Source organism: Elgaria multicarinata, chromosome 6, assembly GCF_023053635.1.
Source record: "Elgaria multicarinata webbii isolate HBS135686 ecotype San Diego chromosome 6, rElgMul1.1.pri, whole genome shotgun sequence".
Taxonomy (NCBI): domain Eukaryota; kingdom Metazoa; phylum Chordata; class Lepidosauria; order Squamata; family Anguidae; genus Elgaria; species Elgaria multicarinata.
The window spans coordinates 118296394-118311047 of record NC_086176.1 but is presented as its reverse complement, the minus strand read 5'-3'; the positions used below and the strand labels follow the sequence as shown (position 1 = coordinate 118311047).

Here is a 14654-nt window from a genome sequence, read left to right as displayed (position 1 = left end):
TGGTTTCCTTGCTTTTGTGCAGTTCCCCCCCCCCCATTCTAAATGGTTGAAATGCCTCTCAGAAGGCCAAGTTAAGCTAAAATACGCTGGTATTTTGGCCCTGCCCATTTTGCCTTTGGCCACACCCACCACTGAGATGCTGCTCCTGAAAGCTCCTGCGAAATGGAATTTCCGTGAAGTATCTGTCTTTCAACAAACTATATAGAACTCTCCAGGCTTACCTTGCAGGAGAGCTGAGGGTTTGCACCTTCACGCAAGATCCTTCATTGGAACTATCACCCAGCCTGGCTCCTAAAGAATGGATGTGTTAGTGTTGCAGCAACAAAAAGGTGAGGAGCTGGTTTCTCTTAGCATGAACCTTCCATAGGCAACGCAGATGTTTGGAGCGAGGAGCCTTCGCGCCCACCACACACAGTTGATGGGAATCAGCCATAGCCTACAGATACTTATGCCACCGTCCGTCGCTTTGCTGCTTAAATATAGGAGTTTTATTACATCCCCAGGATTGTGCTGTCTAATACAAGTCCATTAAAATTCATCCACCCATCCCTCCAAGTTGCAAATCTTGAGATCGTAGACTAGCCCCAAGTATCCAACCATTTTACCCACCCCCCTCTCATTCTTCTTCATCACTTTCAGTTACTCTGGCTCTTAATGATATGAGAATGCTTGTTAGCTTAATTCACCTGTTTATTACTTGCAAGTGACACTGATGCACAGAGAAAAAAGCTGCAGAATTTGTTACTGGCCACAGAAGTCGGAATGATGAGAACCTCAGCTTCTCTAGGAGCGTAGAGGAAATCCTGAAAATATTTGCTTAGCCAGCACCACAGAGTGGGTTTGGGACAGGACGTTGGGGGCAATGGATGAAAAAGGGGGAGCGTCCGGGCCCTTTCTACACAACTTCTCTCCTCTCCCTCTGCTACCATCAGCCTATTGCGCATTCAGCAACAGCCCAAAGAAATTGTGCAAGTAAACTAAATGGTTAGAAATTGGCAATTTCTCCTGAATGCGAATCATGGATTGCTTTGGTGTAGTTGCATTAGCTTATTTTAAATTTTTGTGACTCAACTGGTCTGTTTTGAGTAAGCCATAATTATGCCAGAGCTAAGTTATTTCCTCTTACAGTGTACCGTATTTCTTCGATTGTAAGACGCCATCAATTGTAAGACGCACACTAATTTCAGTACCACCAACAGGAAAAAAAAACCTAAGACACATCCCATTTTTAGAGATGTTTATATGGGGCGGGGGGCAAGTGTGTCTTAGAATCGAAGAAATAGGGTAGTTTTGGAGTTGTTTATTTGGAATGATGCACAAGGTAAAAATTACGTTGGAAGTGAAAATTCACATGGGCTCCTTTAATGAAGAATTGGAAACAGAAACCACCAGATCCATTTTATGGTCAGAAATCTTATTTGAAAAGTCCACCTTGATGTTTGGTTTGACGTAACAATCACACTTCAGTGCAGGAGTGTGTGATTAAAGCCCAATTATATCATTGGGCTTAGGTGACGTGTGACACAGTGTACTCTAGATAATTCCCAAAACACTCCGGAGTGGAACATGGTTTCAATACAAGAACCCCACAATTCAAATATTCTGCCAGAAATCAGATATTTAATTGGGGAAAATTGACAAATGACCCAATGGCCGGAGTCCGAGAGTGGCCTGGCACCTTTAACTGTAACATAACAATCCATGATTATTATTTTTCCTTGCTTGTCAAGTATTCCTCACATCTCTTGATCCTCACCACCCATCTTTGATTTTCCACTATTAGGACTTTGAGGACTTCGTGGTGAAACTGGATGCAATACTGATGCTGAAATCCAAATGTATCCAAAGGATGCAGACCCAATTGCAGCCCTTCTTAGCAGCTCCTTCCAGTGGGACGGCACTGTTGACTGCTTCCCCCACGTAGCCATGAAGCGGCACAGCCCCGAACTGTTGATCGTCAGGGGTCAGCACCTCAAGCCGGCAAGAACTTCAGAAGTTTCGGTGGTGTTTTTTTTTGGAAAAGATTTAAGGGGTTAATTTCAGATAATAATAGTAATAAAAAAACCTCACAGAAGTGCAAGCAGCCTGTAAAGTCATATCCACAAGGATTCATGTTCACACTTCCCCAAACTCTCACCCACATGCTCGCCAGTGATCATCTCAGCAACTTTTCACTTCAGTAGCAATTCTTGGTACTACGAAAAAACAGCACTAGCCTTGTTCCCAGGTCATGTGCTTTGAAAAAGGAGAGATACCAGCTGCTACCAAAACAACACAACCCCTTACGCAGCTGAGTTTCTAGTGACTGAAGCTTTCAGGTGAGCCAGTGGGCCTGGTTTCAGCAGTGCAAAACAGGGAAGCACATGGAGAGTTTGCCCAGACCGTGTTCATATCCACAAGGATTTACACCCTTCCCCAGTGTTTACCAAAGATCCTACATTAACGTCTTGGCTATCAGGTGGTTCTCCAGCTCAAGGCTACTAGATCGAGCACCGGTTTGCAAGCATCTTGAGGGTCATGGTGTGTAGAGATGGGTTGGACTACAACGGCAAGCATCCCCCAACCAGCATGGCTAATGGTGTCTGGGAACATTGGGAGTTGTAGTCTTAACACAGCTGGCAGGCATCGGTTGGGGAAGGCCAGACTTTTGTGGGGGGAGATGGGCTATGAAGTGGGACGCTATTACCTGAAGCCTTTATATGACTGTAGTACATGTTGTGGGCTTACGCACCGTGTGAAATTGGTGCTGTCTTGCCTCACTAGACAGGATTTCTAAGGAGGAAATTTGACAGAGACAAGCAGCTTCAGCAGGTCACTAGATGTACCCTACATGCCACTTGGTAAGAACCTCGCTTTGACAAGAAGCAGTGAATATCTAGTGTATGGCAACATCTGCAACAAGGAAGCAGGACCTCTGGGCGGTAGTTGTACAGATATGTCATTAGCTGGCTGTAGAGGATGGGGCTATTTCCCATCAATATTCCCAAAAATATTAATGCAATCAGGCTCCAAGACACTGCGTGTGAAGTTTAAAATAAACATAGAGAGTGAAAATAGTAGTCGAAGATGCAAACATGTAGATGTTGCAAAGTAAAGGTGTAAAAAGTCTTTGTTTTAAATCAGGCCCTTCCTGGATAGCACAGTGCCATATATCACTGTAGCCAGTTGGAGTTATCACCCTTCCCTGCCTCAGGGGAAAAGCACCTTCAAGAATTGAGACTCAGCTTGACATCTCGCCAGTTAGGAAGAAAGGTGGGCTTTGTACTCATCAAGGAACAGTTCCAACCTTAATCTGTTTCTGCTAAATTGGGACTAGTTTAGGGATGTAATTGGGTATACTTCCCTTTACAAAAAATCCAGAAAACCACACTTCTTGGCTTAACAGCTCATCACTCAAAGACTTGTACAGTCCCAGCAACTCCAGCCTCTATCTGTCCACTTCTTACACAGCTGGGATGGATTTGCACAATCATGGAGGGAGGGGAAAAGTTTTCCCTCCCTGCACATGCCAGTTGTGAGCTGCCTGATTAGCATAATTACCTTTGCCAGGTGCAGGTTGTTGTAAGCCTGGCGAGGGTTACAATCCACTCCTCCGGCGACCAGAGTTTGTTCTAGGGCTTCAAGGTGGTTTATAAACCACCCCAGCCACTCACACTCACCAGGTTTGGATGTTATGACGACCTGTGCTCAGCGAAGGTAATTCTGCTAACAAGGTGACTGGCAGCCACAACGTACCAGGAGGGAACGTTTTTATTGTTCCTCCATGGTTGTGCACACCAAGTAGAATCAGCACCCATATGGCAATAAGAAGCCACAGCCTAGACTCAAAGAGCAAGGAAGATCTGTAACACACACACCCTGTTCTTGCTTCACCCTTGATAACTGCCCAGCAATGCAGGAGTCACAGTGCTATCATTCTTAATACAACACACACACACACAAGCACAAAGTAGCCATGACACATTAAACGAAGCAACAGCTCTTTGGCTGCCATTCGGCCTCTTCTTGAAAGAAGGAATCATACACACATGGAAATCATCACCAACTTGTAAGGGCTCATTTGAGTAGAGAGAATATGAATTCTGCAGGGAATTCTGCACTCTTGCGCTTCAGTATACGATACAGCTTAATTGGTAAAATGGTTGGGAAACTGGGTGACTGACATTGCTTGAGTGCCCTGTGATAATATATGAAAACGTTTCTGAAAGTTTGTTATCTGAGAAGGTGTATTTGGCTCAAGTAGTTATGCAAAAACGCCTGTAAATTAAAGTGAATTAAGTTAGAATGAGTTTTTAATATGCATGTCTTTTTTATACTGAATATTTTGCTGAAGTTATCGTTTTACTTCAATTAAAAATACACAGCAGTGTAACTTGTGTAAAATTAAGTGTTCAGATCAAATGTAATCCAGATTTGATTCACAGTGGGAGAGAGAAGGGATGAGCGGCAGCAGCAGCAGCTCAGAAACGGAGCTGCTGCTGTGCAACAGGGTCAGAAGTAGCCTCCAGCTCTAGGGATTCACATTTGAGGCTGACAGCATTGAGTAACTAACCCTCATCTCAACTCACTGAAGTGATTGTCCAGCAAAACTGGAACGTGGGCAGCCATTTATGCCAACACGCACACAGTATTTGACAAACATTTCCCTCTATTCTGCTCATATAGCTAAGCGCCAGTACGCCTTCCGTAGCTGCAGAATCAGCCCATGAATTGGGCCTGGTTCACACACACAGGGAGATCACTTCATTTCTCTACCTTATGCGCATGACACCAGCAGAACCTGCTCTTTTCTCTCCACCTCCAAGCCTCTCAGGTGCTGCTGCAACATCCCCTTTGCCTCTGATGTCACTCAGTAATAAAGTGTCACAGAAGCTGTTGGAGGAAAGGATCCAATCATTAGAGCCAGGCTGCCCTCATTGGGAAGGAAGTGGTAAGCCAAATACAGGAAGTGACTTAAGTGGCAAGTGGGGTTTTTTTAGCAGCTAATTAAGTTGCAGAAGCATGGGGAAATGTGAACACAAATCCTAGGGCTATACTCTGGACTAAGTTTCAGGTAACAACAAATATGATAAGATAGGGATGGAGAATATATATATATATATATGTCATTTAATTCTTTACTTGAAGTGACTGAATTTTAACCTCACACCAATGTCCAAATCACAAAGCCAGTGTTCCAGTCACTAGATGCCGTGTTGTTTCAGCCAGACACTGTGCCTATCTTGGGTCATTCAGAGCTTAGCAAGTTTCTTCACTGAATTATGAACTCCAGTGATCGGCCCCTGCGGCTGTTTCCATGACCCCTTCTCTTAGGGTGAAAGATACAGGAGCTGTGATCTTGTAGAAGTTGCAGGATCTTTAATTGGTGAAGTTCAAGCAAACCAGATGCTGGCATCCTTTGTGGCCAGATCATCTGGCCCCAAGATCCAGAGTAACTAAAAATCTTCCTGATGTGCTTACTGAGATAGGTATAAAGGCAGTGTAAGACACCACTGAAGAACTGCCTTCAACATGCCAATAAGTGAGTTACAATTTCCACCCAAGCCTAAATTCTCATGGAAGTTACAAAGGATTCTTTGGTTATAATGAGGAATTTAATTACCAGTTACAATTTCAAATTCTAGAATTTCTTTTCCCTATTAAACCCCAAGACCAGGACTCCACAAGCCACATTTTAAGGTTTTATTAGGATCTCTTTCTGCAGAACCAAAATATTTAGCAAATTACTTCAAAGATCATCAAGACTGCTTATATTTTATGTATTTAGATCTTTAACCATGTACAACATAATACACTTTTTTTTACTATCAAAACCAAACCAAAAGTCTGATTCCTATTACTAGATGTTAATAGATTAATGTAACTAGCAGTGTGAAAAAATGGAACCAATGAAGTGAATATTAAAAAGAAAGTGCATGAAAAATAAGACTTCCAATTTCACACTGTACTTTAAACTGACAATCAGCTGATTTCTCCAAAGGGCCTCTGCTGAAATAGAAAACCTACCAGTCTGGGGATGGCAGGGTGCAGTCTCTTCCCCAAGATTTAGAAACCAGCCTGTGAGCAAGGGGCCCAAGTAGAGTTCACAGCTTTCCTGTACCTGTTCTGAGAACTTAGTTTTACTCAAAACACTGTCAAGAGTGAACAGCCAGGACCCAAATACCAGAAATAGTAGTACAGCTTTTCAGTATGCATAGCGGCGGTTTCTGAACCAGTGTTGCACTAAGTTACACACTAACTTTCGACCAAAGACTACCCCCCTCCACTGATTAAACTGAAATTCCATTGCACTAAAAGGTAGACTTCTGTTAATCTCGACCAAGAGTCTGTGTTTCAGTACAAGCAGACACACAAATGAAAGCAGCTTCGGACCAAAGCATTGTTCTTTTTCAGAGCCAGGCTGATACTTCTTTGACCAAATCCAGTGCAAGAGTTTGGGGAGAGGGAGACGGATGCAACTAGCCTAGCCTGACTATGTACAGCTCCAGTCAAGATTCCATGGCCTAGACACATACCAAAAAAAAAAAGAGAGAGAGAGAGAGAGAGAAACTTAGGAAAGGACACTTAAACTTTAATTGAAGAAAGCAGTTCGGGCTCTCTCCGGTGGGAACGACATCCTGGAGTGGTGTGTGCCAATGGAGCTGCTCGCCTAGCTTTGTCGGCATCCTGGAAAGGCAGAATCCTCGGGGCGTTCTCCTTCCCACTCCTGCAGAGAGAGCCACGTGATGATGGCAAGGGTCTGGTTGGCTAGACAAGGTGCGTGCTCCTCTAAGCACTCTTCAACTGGCTCCTGCCCGGCTCATTAGGTCTTCCAGTGCATTGTCCTGGTCATTGTTGTGTAATAATAATACCTCTTTAATGTCTGTCAGTTCAAATCCCATTTCTTTAAATTTACTCATTAGCTGGAGAAGTTCTGTTGTCTGAGAAAGAAAGGAAAAAGGCAGAGGACACTATTAAAAGCGCCTGGAAGATAGATTATCTTAGATCCTACTGAGCCTCTGGACGGACAAAGCCAAAGACGTCTTCCATTTTGGAGCAGTCATCAAGACGGCTTCCAAGATGTGTTTATATCAGAATTTGTATCCCACCTTTCTGCCATAAGGTGCCTAAGACAGCCAACGAAAGCAATTAAAAGATAGTACAATAAATCAAATGAATTAAGAACTCAACAGTAAAAGAACAGATAGCTGAAAAGAGACTAAGCAGCTACCTGAGATTCGACGTCTAAACAAATGCATCTTCAGAATACAGCAGCAGCTAGACAGCTCTCCTGAGGCAGGGAGTTGGCCATCCTGGGCAAGTGTATGTGAAATAAAGGTGGGACACACAGGAGGGCCTCTCCAGATGACCTTAAAGGATCAGGCAGATTCAAATGAAGGGAGGCAATCCTTTTAGACATTCCGTTCCCAAGCTGTTTAGGGCTTTAAAGGTCAGACCCAGCACTTTGAGCCCAGAAACATATTGGTAGCCAATACAGCTGAAGCAACCAAGTTGTCATATGATCTGAAGGGCCAGCCCCATTACAGCAGCTTTGCTGCTACACTGTGCTTAGCTGACGTCTCTGGATTCTTTTCAAAAAGAGCTCCACACAGAGTGCATTACAGTAGGGCAATCTTGTTGTATTTAAGGCATGTGTCACCATGGCTAGATCCGCCTTAGACCAACAGAGGGGAGAGAGGTGAAGGCAGATTACAATGACAGAGCAAACAAGATCCCTTCTTGTATTCGAAATACAAGCCAGAAGATTCAGAGATCACTACAGCAGCAGCAGCACCAAGAAAACTAGTCAATCAAGCAGGTAAGCACGAAGCTGAAGCACAAAAGCGATTCTACAGCATCACAACTGCAAGCTGTGCTTTGAGCAACAGAACACTCACCTTCTCTTCTGAACACTGAAACATTTCAAGAGCAGCTTCTACAAGGAGCGGATCAAAGCCCTTCTCACAGAGCTGCCCATGGACAAACAGGTAGTCGAGAACCTTCAAGGAGGAACAGGAGAGAAATGAACCGAGGCACTCGCTCTGCAGGCAGAATCCCCAACCACCGGGTTTATCTAGCTCTTTGGTCTGTACTAAGCTTATCAGGAACTTCTGTCACTGGACCTTGGTAACAGGTCCTCCACGTGAAAAGCCTAGGGGTGGGGGTGGGGAGGCACAACCAGAACTAAATCTAAAGACCTGCATGATAGCAGCTCTCCAAAATCTCAGGAAAGACGGGTTGTTGTTTTTTACCAATGCCCAAAAATGCCAAGATTGAACCTGAGACCTTCAAAGATTGCTTGATATCTGAATGGCCGTGAAGAACAGTAGCCGCTGTCAGACATAAAAGCCAAACTAGAGATGACCACATTCTCCATTTTCCAAACATTTCATGGCTACCAGTTGCCTTCAAGGGGCACCTGCCAATGGGCACATGTCAAGTTGCATTTTCAGCAGATATTGGCAACTTCAACAGATCCTAAATCAGCTATATACATAACAGTCAAACTAGGGCAAATTTTGACATTCATTGAAACTCACACATTTCCTTTCCATAATTTGCTGGAGAAGAAAGTCTCCTCTCACCTGTTCTATGTTCTGCCCCTTCTTCTTCATCGCTTTCAGGACATCCTCACAGGAATAGCCCATATTGACCACGGTTTCAACACACTGCCGCTCACTGGAGGAGAGGCCCTGCAGCACATCAACATATGTGAAGCCACTTGGCCGTTTTGCACAGCTGGTGGTATTGGGCACTTGAGATATTGAGAAACTTTGGTGAGTTACCTAGTAACAAAAGGGGAACAAACCCTTTCAGTGGAAGAGAAAAGGTGGAATACTACTGCCCCAACATAAATCAGAAGAAGTCTTCATATATACGTTTGAGAGCCAGTGCTTGGATCAGAGTACAGAAGTAATGAGGGGCACATACATACACAACACACACCCTTTATGAAGCTTTCTACAGGACACCACTTTCTGCCTTGATGAGCCAAGGGCAGTTTACCAAGGACTGTATAGATAGAGGTGGTTTTTCGGGGGGGGTTTAAATTAAGCCTGGTTTTTATTTCTAATTTAAGTTTCAGCAATAATTTTTCTTTTTACAAGTAACCTGGTTTAAAACGAAATCCTAATGCAAACAGAATTATCTTAAAATTGATGACATGCTATTTTTCTGTGTAAGAACATACTGGCTGGGTTCAGACGACAGGATAACCCAGACTCAAGAGCTGAGTATGGGTTGAATGAGGGTTGTCATTAAACCATGGGTTGCTGTTGAAATGTGGGATGCCATGTTGCCTAAACCCAGTCAGTTTTACTCTACCCTGTGCCTGTTTGGTGCATTCTCTTCCCCTTCTTATTGTTTTATTATGATTCTATTAGAACATAAGCCTATGAGGCAGGGTTTTGCTATTTTATTGTTTTACTCTGTGCAGCGCACCATGTACACTGATGGTGCTAAACAAACAAACAAATAAATAAATAATAACCCATAGTTTGTTAACCATAAACATGGTTTGTTGTTGGGTTGTAGATTGTTGGACAAAGCCGCTGCTCCCTCCCTTTCATCCTGCCTGCATCAATCTGACAGGGCTTTGGGTTCTTTGGAGGCTCCAATGGAATTCACTGCAATCAACAGTAGGATTGCTCTGTCAGGAAAGCTTTTCTATGTAAAGAACCAAATGATCAAAGGTGGATATTTACACTCTAAAACAGATCTCATTTTCACGTGCCCAATAATTATCAGACCTTACTTTGGGCAAGGTCATGGGATTTCATTTTTGTTTGCTACATTTTTTGTGAAAGTGGGGTTGGGACAAGGACTGAGTGAAACAGAAATCAAAAGGAGAAGACAAAATGATCCACTGTGCAGGTTTTTATATACCCATTCTTAACCTCACAAACTGCCTTGGGTACCGCTTATGAGGAATACCTATATGAGAATACTTAAAAGACATTCCCTCTATAAGTAAACAGTACCTTACAGACGCAAGGCCTGAATGTAGGAACGCCAGTCAGGCCTTGTGAACCACTGGTTGTGAATTGTTAACAGAGAGCTTCGTCTACTGGGCAGTAGAGAAACGTAACAAATACATAAACCCTATACTTTGTGCACAATCCTACGGGATTGCTGTCTGTTAAATAGAACCCTCAAGCTTGGAAGCTTCCGAAAATCCTATGCCCTGTTGCCTGCAAGGTGGAAGGAGGATAGAGGGGATTCTACCTTTTTACACCTATTACCTGAGCTTTTTTGTGCCCAATTACCTGTGCTCTGCAATGTGTTCAGTTCTGAAAACATCCTTATTTATAATGCTACCACACACAGCAAGGGCATTTAGTTTTTATCTCAGAGAAACATTTCTCAGACAGCTATCAGAGAGTTGTACGACTTACTTTTGTTTAAATATCATATGCACAGGATTTTACCTGTAGTGATTTAAGTCACCTTGATTGATTGATTTTATTTAGAACAGTTATATCCTGCATTATAGCCCCGAGAGGCTCTCAGAGCAGCTTGCAAAAGATTCTCAAAATAAAAACGACACTCACATCTAGTACAGGAACAGGAATTACATGGTGTCCATGTGGAACCAGGGATGCTTTAGGGTGGATTCCTGCATTGAGCAGGGGATTGGACTAGATGGCCTTGTAAGCCCCTTCCAACTCTGCTATTCTATGATTCTATGATTCATTCAGGCATTTCTTGGCCCTGTCCTTGAGCTTCTGTGAAGGTAACGGCTCCCTGCGAAATCCTCCAAGGCAAGGGAAGGGGCTGAGCATCTAGGTCTCGCTCAGACAGTGATGGAAGCCGCCTTCCCTTCTTCACAGACTACCCTGACCAAGAGCCTTGAACCACTGCATTGACCAGGGTGTGTGTGTTCTGTTTAGCTTACTAATCTAAAATGAACAGAGCTAGTCTATATTTCAATCAGGCAACTCTATTTCATTTGCAAAGTTCCACTATGAAAGCAGCATGAGGCCCTCAGAGCGCTAAACTGGAACCTATTTATGGAGACCTATTAAGATGTCCCAACTTTGCTGCCTGCCTCATTTCAAGGCTTCTCTAAAGGCAATCACCAAGTTCAAGGCATGCTATTGACTTAGGCTTCTGTAGCTGGGCCCTCTGCCAACAAGAGGAATGAGACAGGCAGTCAATTACATGCGAGAGATATGCAGCAAGGGGGGAAGGGGAAGCAGGGCCCATGAGAAGGCGGATTCCCCGTGAAGAGATTTTCCTAAGAGGAAAAAGCAGAATTCAGAGGACAGCTAACAAGAAAGCCAAGAGCCAGCAGTCACCATCACAAGGAAAGTTGCTAAGGTTGCTCAACCCCACACAGCCAGGAACCTGCATTTCAGAGACTCGTTATGGGAAGGGAGCTTGTAAAAATAACTTCCAGGATGTGCAATAGGATTATGCTTAATCCACACAGGCCAAGAACCAGGGTAATCTCTACTGAGAAATCCACTCTCACGACGCTGCAACATTTCAGCCTGCTGGGCAATTGCTAACAACCCCCCCACGCAGGGCACTGCCACCGTTCATCTCCACAACACTCGAGGGTTTAGAGTTGCACAGTAATGTCAAGAGAGAGCCACAGCATGCAGTTGGTTTCACATTCAGCCCACTGAGTTGGACTGTATGTGAACGGAGCCCACTAAATTTCAACCCAAGCGAACCTCACTAGCCCCTTCTGCAAAAATGCAAAGTCAGCCAAGCAACATCAACAGAAGAGCCTGCTGGGATGTGTAGGGTGGGAGCGGTTTGTAGCAGAAGCACCTGAAGACAACAGCCTGAGACATTAGATGCCTGAAGGAAGATGCTTTGACCAGGTTTGGACGTCACATTGGGGCTCGTCATGGGTTATTTAATCCACAATGTGCCGCAGTATCTTCTGGCGCCATATTTATTTATTTATTATTTATTTATTTATTTATTACATTTCTATACCGCCCAATAGCCAGAGCTCTCTGGGCAGTTCACAAAAATTAAAACCATTCAAAGTATAAAACAACAGTATATGCAACTCCTACTTGGGGTTATTGTACGATGCGAAACTGTCAAGTGTGGGTTATGCAAGGATTAAACAACCATCGCATAAACCTCAAACAGACCTTGGGATATGCGAGGGTTGTTTAACCCTTGCATCTGCGGGGTTATTTAACTCGCGTTCACCAGGTTCACACGACACAAACCCCAAGCAGGGGTTGCACATTCAAAACAGCGGCCATACACACCACAGCCTCACCGTGAGTTAACCCAAAGTGGGCTGCCATGTCGTGTGACCAGCCCCATTACATGGACCATGTGATCCAACGCAACGGTAGGGTGGCCCTATGGAAAGGAGGACAGGGCTCCTGTATCTTTAACAGTTGCATAGAAAAAGGGAATTTCAGCAGGTGTCATTGGTATGCATCCAGCACCTGGTGAAATTCCCTCTTCATCACAACAGTGAAAACTGCAGGAGCCCTGCTCTCTTTTGTATCTCGTCACTCTGGTATAGCTCCTGCAGCTTTCACTGTTGTGCTGAAGAGGGAATTTCACCAAGTGCTGCATGCACACCAATGACACCTGCTGAAATTCCCTTTTCTGTACAAGTTACAGGAGCCCTGTCCTCCTTTCCATATGGTTGCCCTACACAAAAGGCCAGTCCCGGGGGGATTAACTTCAGTAACTCCAACAGGATGGCAACAGGATATTCCCCTTTCCAGAAAACAGAATCCAAATTTGGTTCCCTCCCCCCCCGCCCCCCCCCCGCCCAGAGTGCTACCCCAAAGAAGCACGTCCACAAGTGCAGGGCTTCTTACCGCCGTGGCTGTGGTGAGAGCCGGAATGTCTTCTGTACATGCTACCGAAGTGGGCAGGGAAGGCAGTCTAGATGCGGAGGATAACGCCGGCATCTCTGGGCCACTGTCCACGTTGGGGCTGGAAAGCCCCGCTGCATGATGTCCGTTCAGTTCACTGGCTTTGCTCTGCAAGGAGCCGAGGAGAGTGCCGTTCCGGAGGCAGGCCGTGCTGCGACACGTGCTCACCAGCGCCGCCGTCTGCAAGTCGCTCTCATCCGAGTCAAGCTTTGGGAAGGAGAGAGACTTGATATTGCTCACCGATGTCACGGGTGACAGGGACACTTTGGAAGACAGGGACATCTTTTCAGAGCCCCCCAGCTGGGGTAAAGTGACAAGACCATTCGGCTTGTGATGCGGCTTGAGGTCCAAAGTTGCCCTTTCCAAGGACGCTAAAACCTCCTCGCTTTGCAATACAGACTCAGATGCTACTTTGGGCGAGCCATTGTCTAGAAGCTGGGCAACTATTGGCCCTGTGGTACCAACGTGGATCTGCAGAATATTTTTCAGTTCCTCTCGGTCGTCTAGCGTTTTTAATTCCAGTTTGTCAAAGGGGTCTTCTTCACACTCAAAATCTGCTGGGTTGAAGTCGGCCTTTGCGTGGGGCGGGCTCAGGACCTTTTGCTTCAGAGTGCTGCTGTTGGCTGGAGTAGGAGTAAGAATATAGTTGTGTTGCAGACTAGCAAGGATGGGGTTGATGGGAGGCGGCATGACAGCCCCCGAGCGACGGCTCTCTGAAAAGCCTGCTCGGATCTCCTCCTCCAAGGCCGCCTTAGTGTTTGCTAGGTCTTCCTCAGCCTTCCGTTCAGCCTCTTGCTGGGCCGCCTGAATTCTTTTAATGTTCTCGGCCCATTCAATAGTTCTGTTTTCCAGGGAGAAGTCATACTGAAAGGGGAAACAGACACCGAGGTAAGAGATGCAGGAACCCTGATAGCAATGGTACCCTTCCCGACGCGAGAGGTACATGCTGCTAAGTGTGACAACAGAACAAGCTCATTAAAACGGATGTAAGGATCTTATTTAACACATTTATATATCATCTTTCATCACCTTCACAAGTCTTCAGTGTTGCTAACCAATGAGTAGATCGTAACAACGTGTAACAGAGGAACTGCTACTGTCTTACCGGATAAGGATTACATTAGGGCTGTGCTCCGCTTCTCCTCGGACCGGAGAAGCAGAAGCGGATCGGGGGGGGGGCTTCGCCTCCCCTTAAGGCGGAGGCAAAGAGGATCGGGGGAGCAGCAGAGCGTTGCAGAGCGTATCGAGGTGAAGGCGGATCCTTTGCCTCGATCTGGGGCTCCGCAAAAAAGGTAAGGGGGGGTTACTTGGCCCTGCTGCTGTCGCTGCTGCCCATGCGGCGACGGCGGCAGAGCCAGGTAAGGGGGAGGGGGGTCTTATCTCCGTCCGTCCACGGTCCCGTGGCTGCTTCAACTGAGTCCGAGGAGTTGTGGCCTAGTCTTCCTGTTTGAGTCCTCGGGCTCAGTTGAAGCAGCCACGGGTCCACGGACGGATGCAGGTAAGGGGTAGGAGGGAGGTGGGGTTTAACTGGCCCTGCCGCCGACGCGGCGACGGTGGCAGACCCAGGTAAGGGGGAGGGGGTCTTACCTGTGTCTGTCGCAGCCCGTCACCAGCTTCACTAGAGCCCGCGGCTCAACCAGGAAGTGTAGGTCGCAAGCGGGGCCTACAGTTCCTGGTTGAGCCGCGGGCTCTAGTGAAGCTGGGACGGGACGGATGCAGGTAAGGGGGAGGAGGGCCTTACCTGGCACCGCCCCCTGCCACTGCGGAGCTCCAATTCAGAGCCGGAGCGGAGTGGACCCTAGGCGGATTGAG

The 14654-nt window shown here is 45.8% G+C and overlaps 2 protein-coding genes across 2 annotated transcripts in view; one reads left to right on the top strand and one right to left on the bottom strand.

Moving 5' to 3' along the window:
• Positions 1-2053, top strand: part of KIF24 (kinesin family member 24) — a 35840-nt gene extending 33787 nt beyond the window's left edge. The window contains exon 13 of the mRNA XM_063128310.1: positions 1784-2053. Within this exon, the coding sequence (XP_062984380.1) occupies positions 1784-1924 (141 nt within the window). The 3' untranslated portion in view covers positions 1925-2053. The remainder of the gene's footprint in view (positions 1-1783) is intronic.
• Positions 2054-5668: 3615 nt separating this feature from the next.
• Positions 5669-14654, bottom strand: part of UBAP1 (ubiquitin associated protein 1) — a 35546-nt gene continuing 26560 nt past the window's right edge. Inside the window, exons 4-7 of the mRNA XM_063128322.1 lie at positions 12786-13706; positions 8565-8765; positions 7878-7979; positions 5669-6920 (exon numbers count right to left, since the gene is read on the bottom strand). Coding sequence (XP_062984392.1) covers positions 6780-6920; positions 7878-7979; positions 8565-8765; positions 12786-13706 — 1365 coding nt within the window. The 3' untranslated portion in view covers positions 5669-6779. The remainder of the gene's footprint in view (positions 6921-7877; positions 7980-8564; positions 8766-12785; positions 13707-14654) is intronic.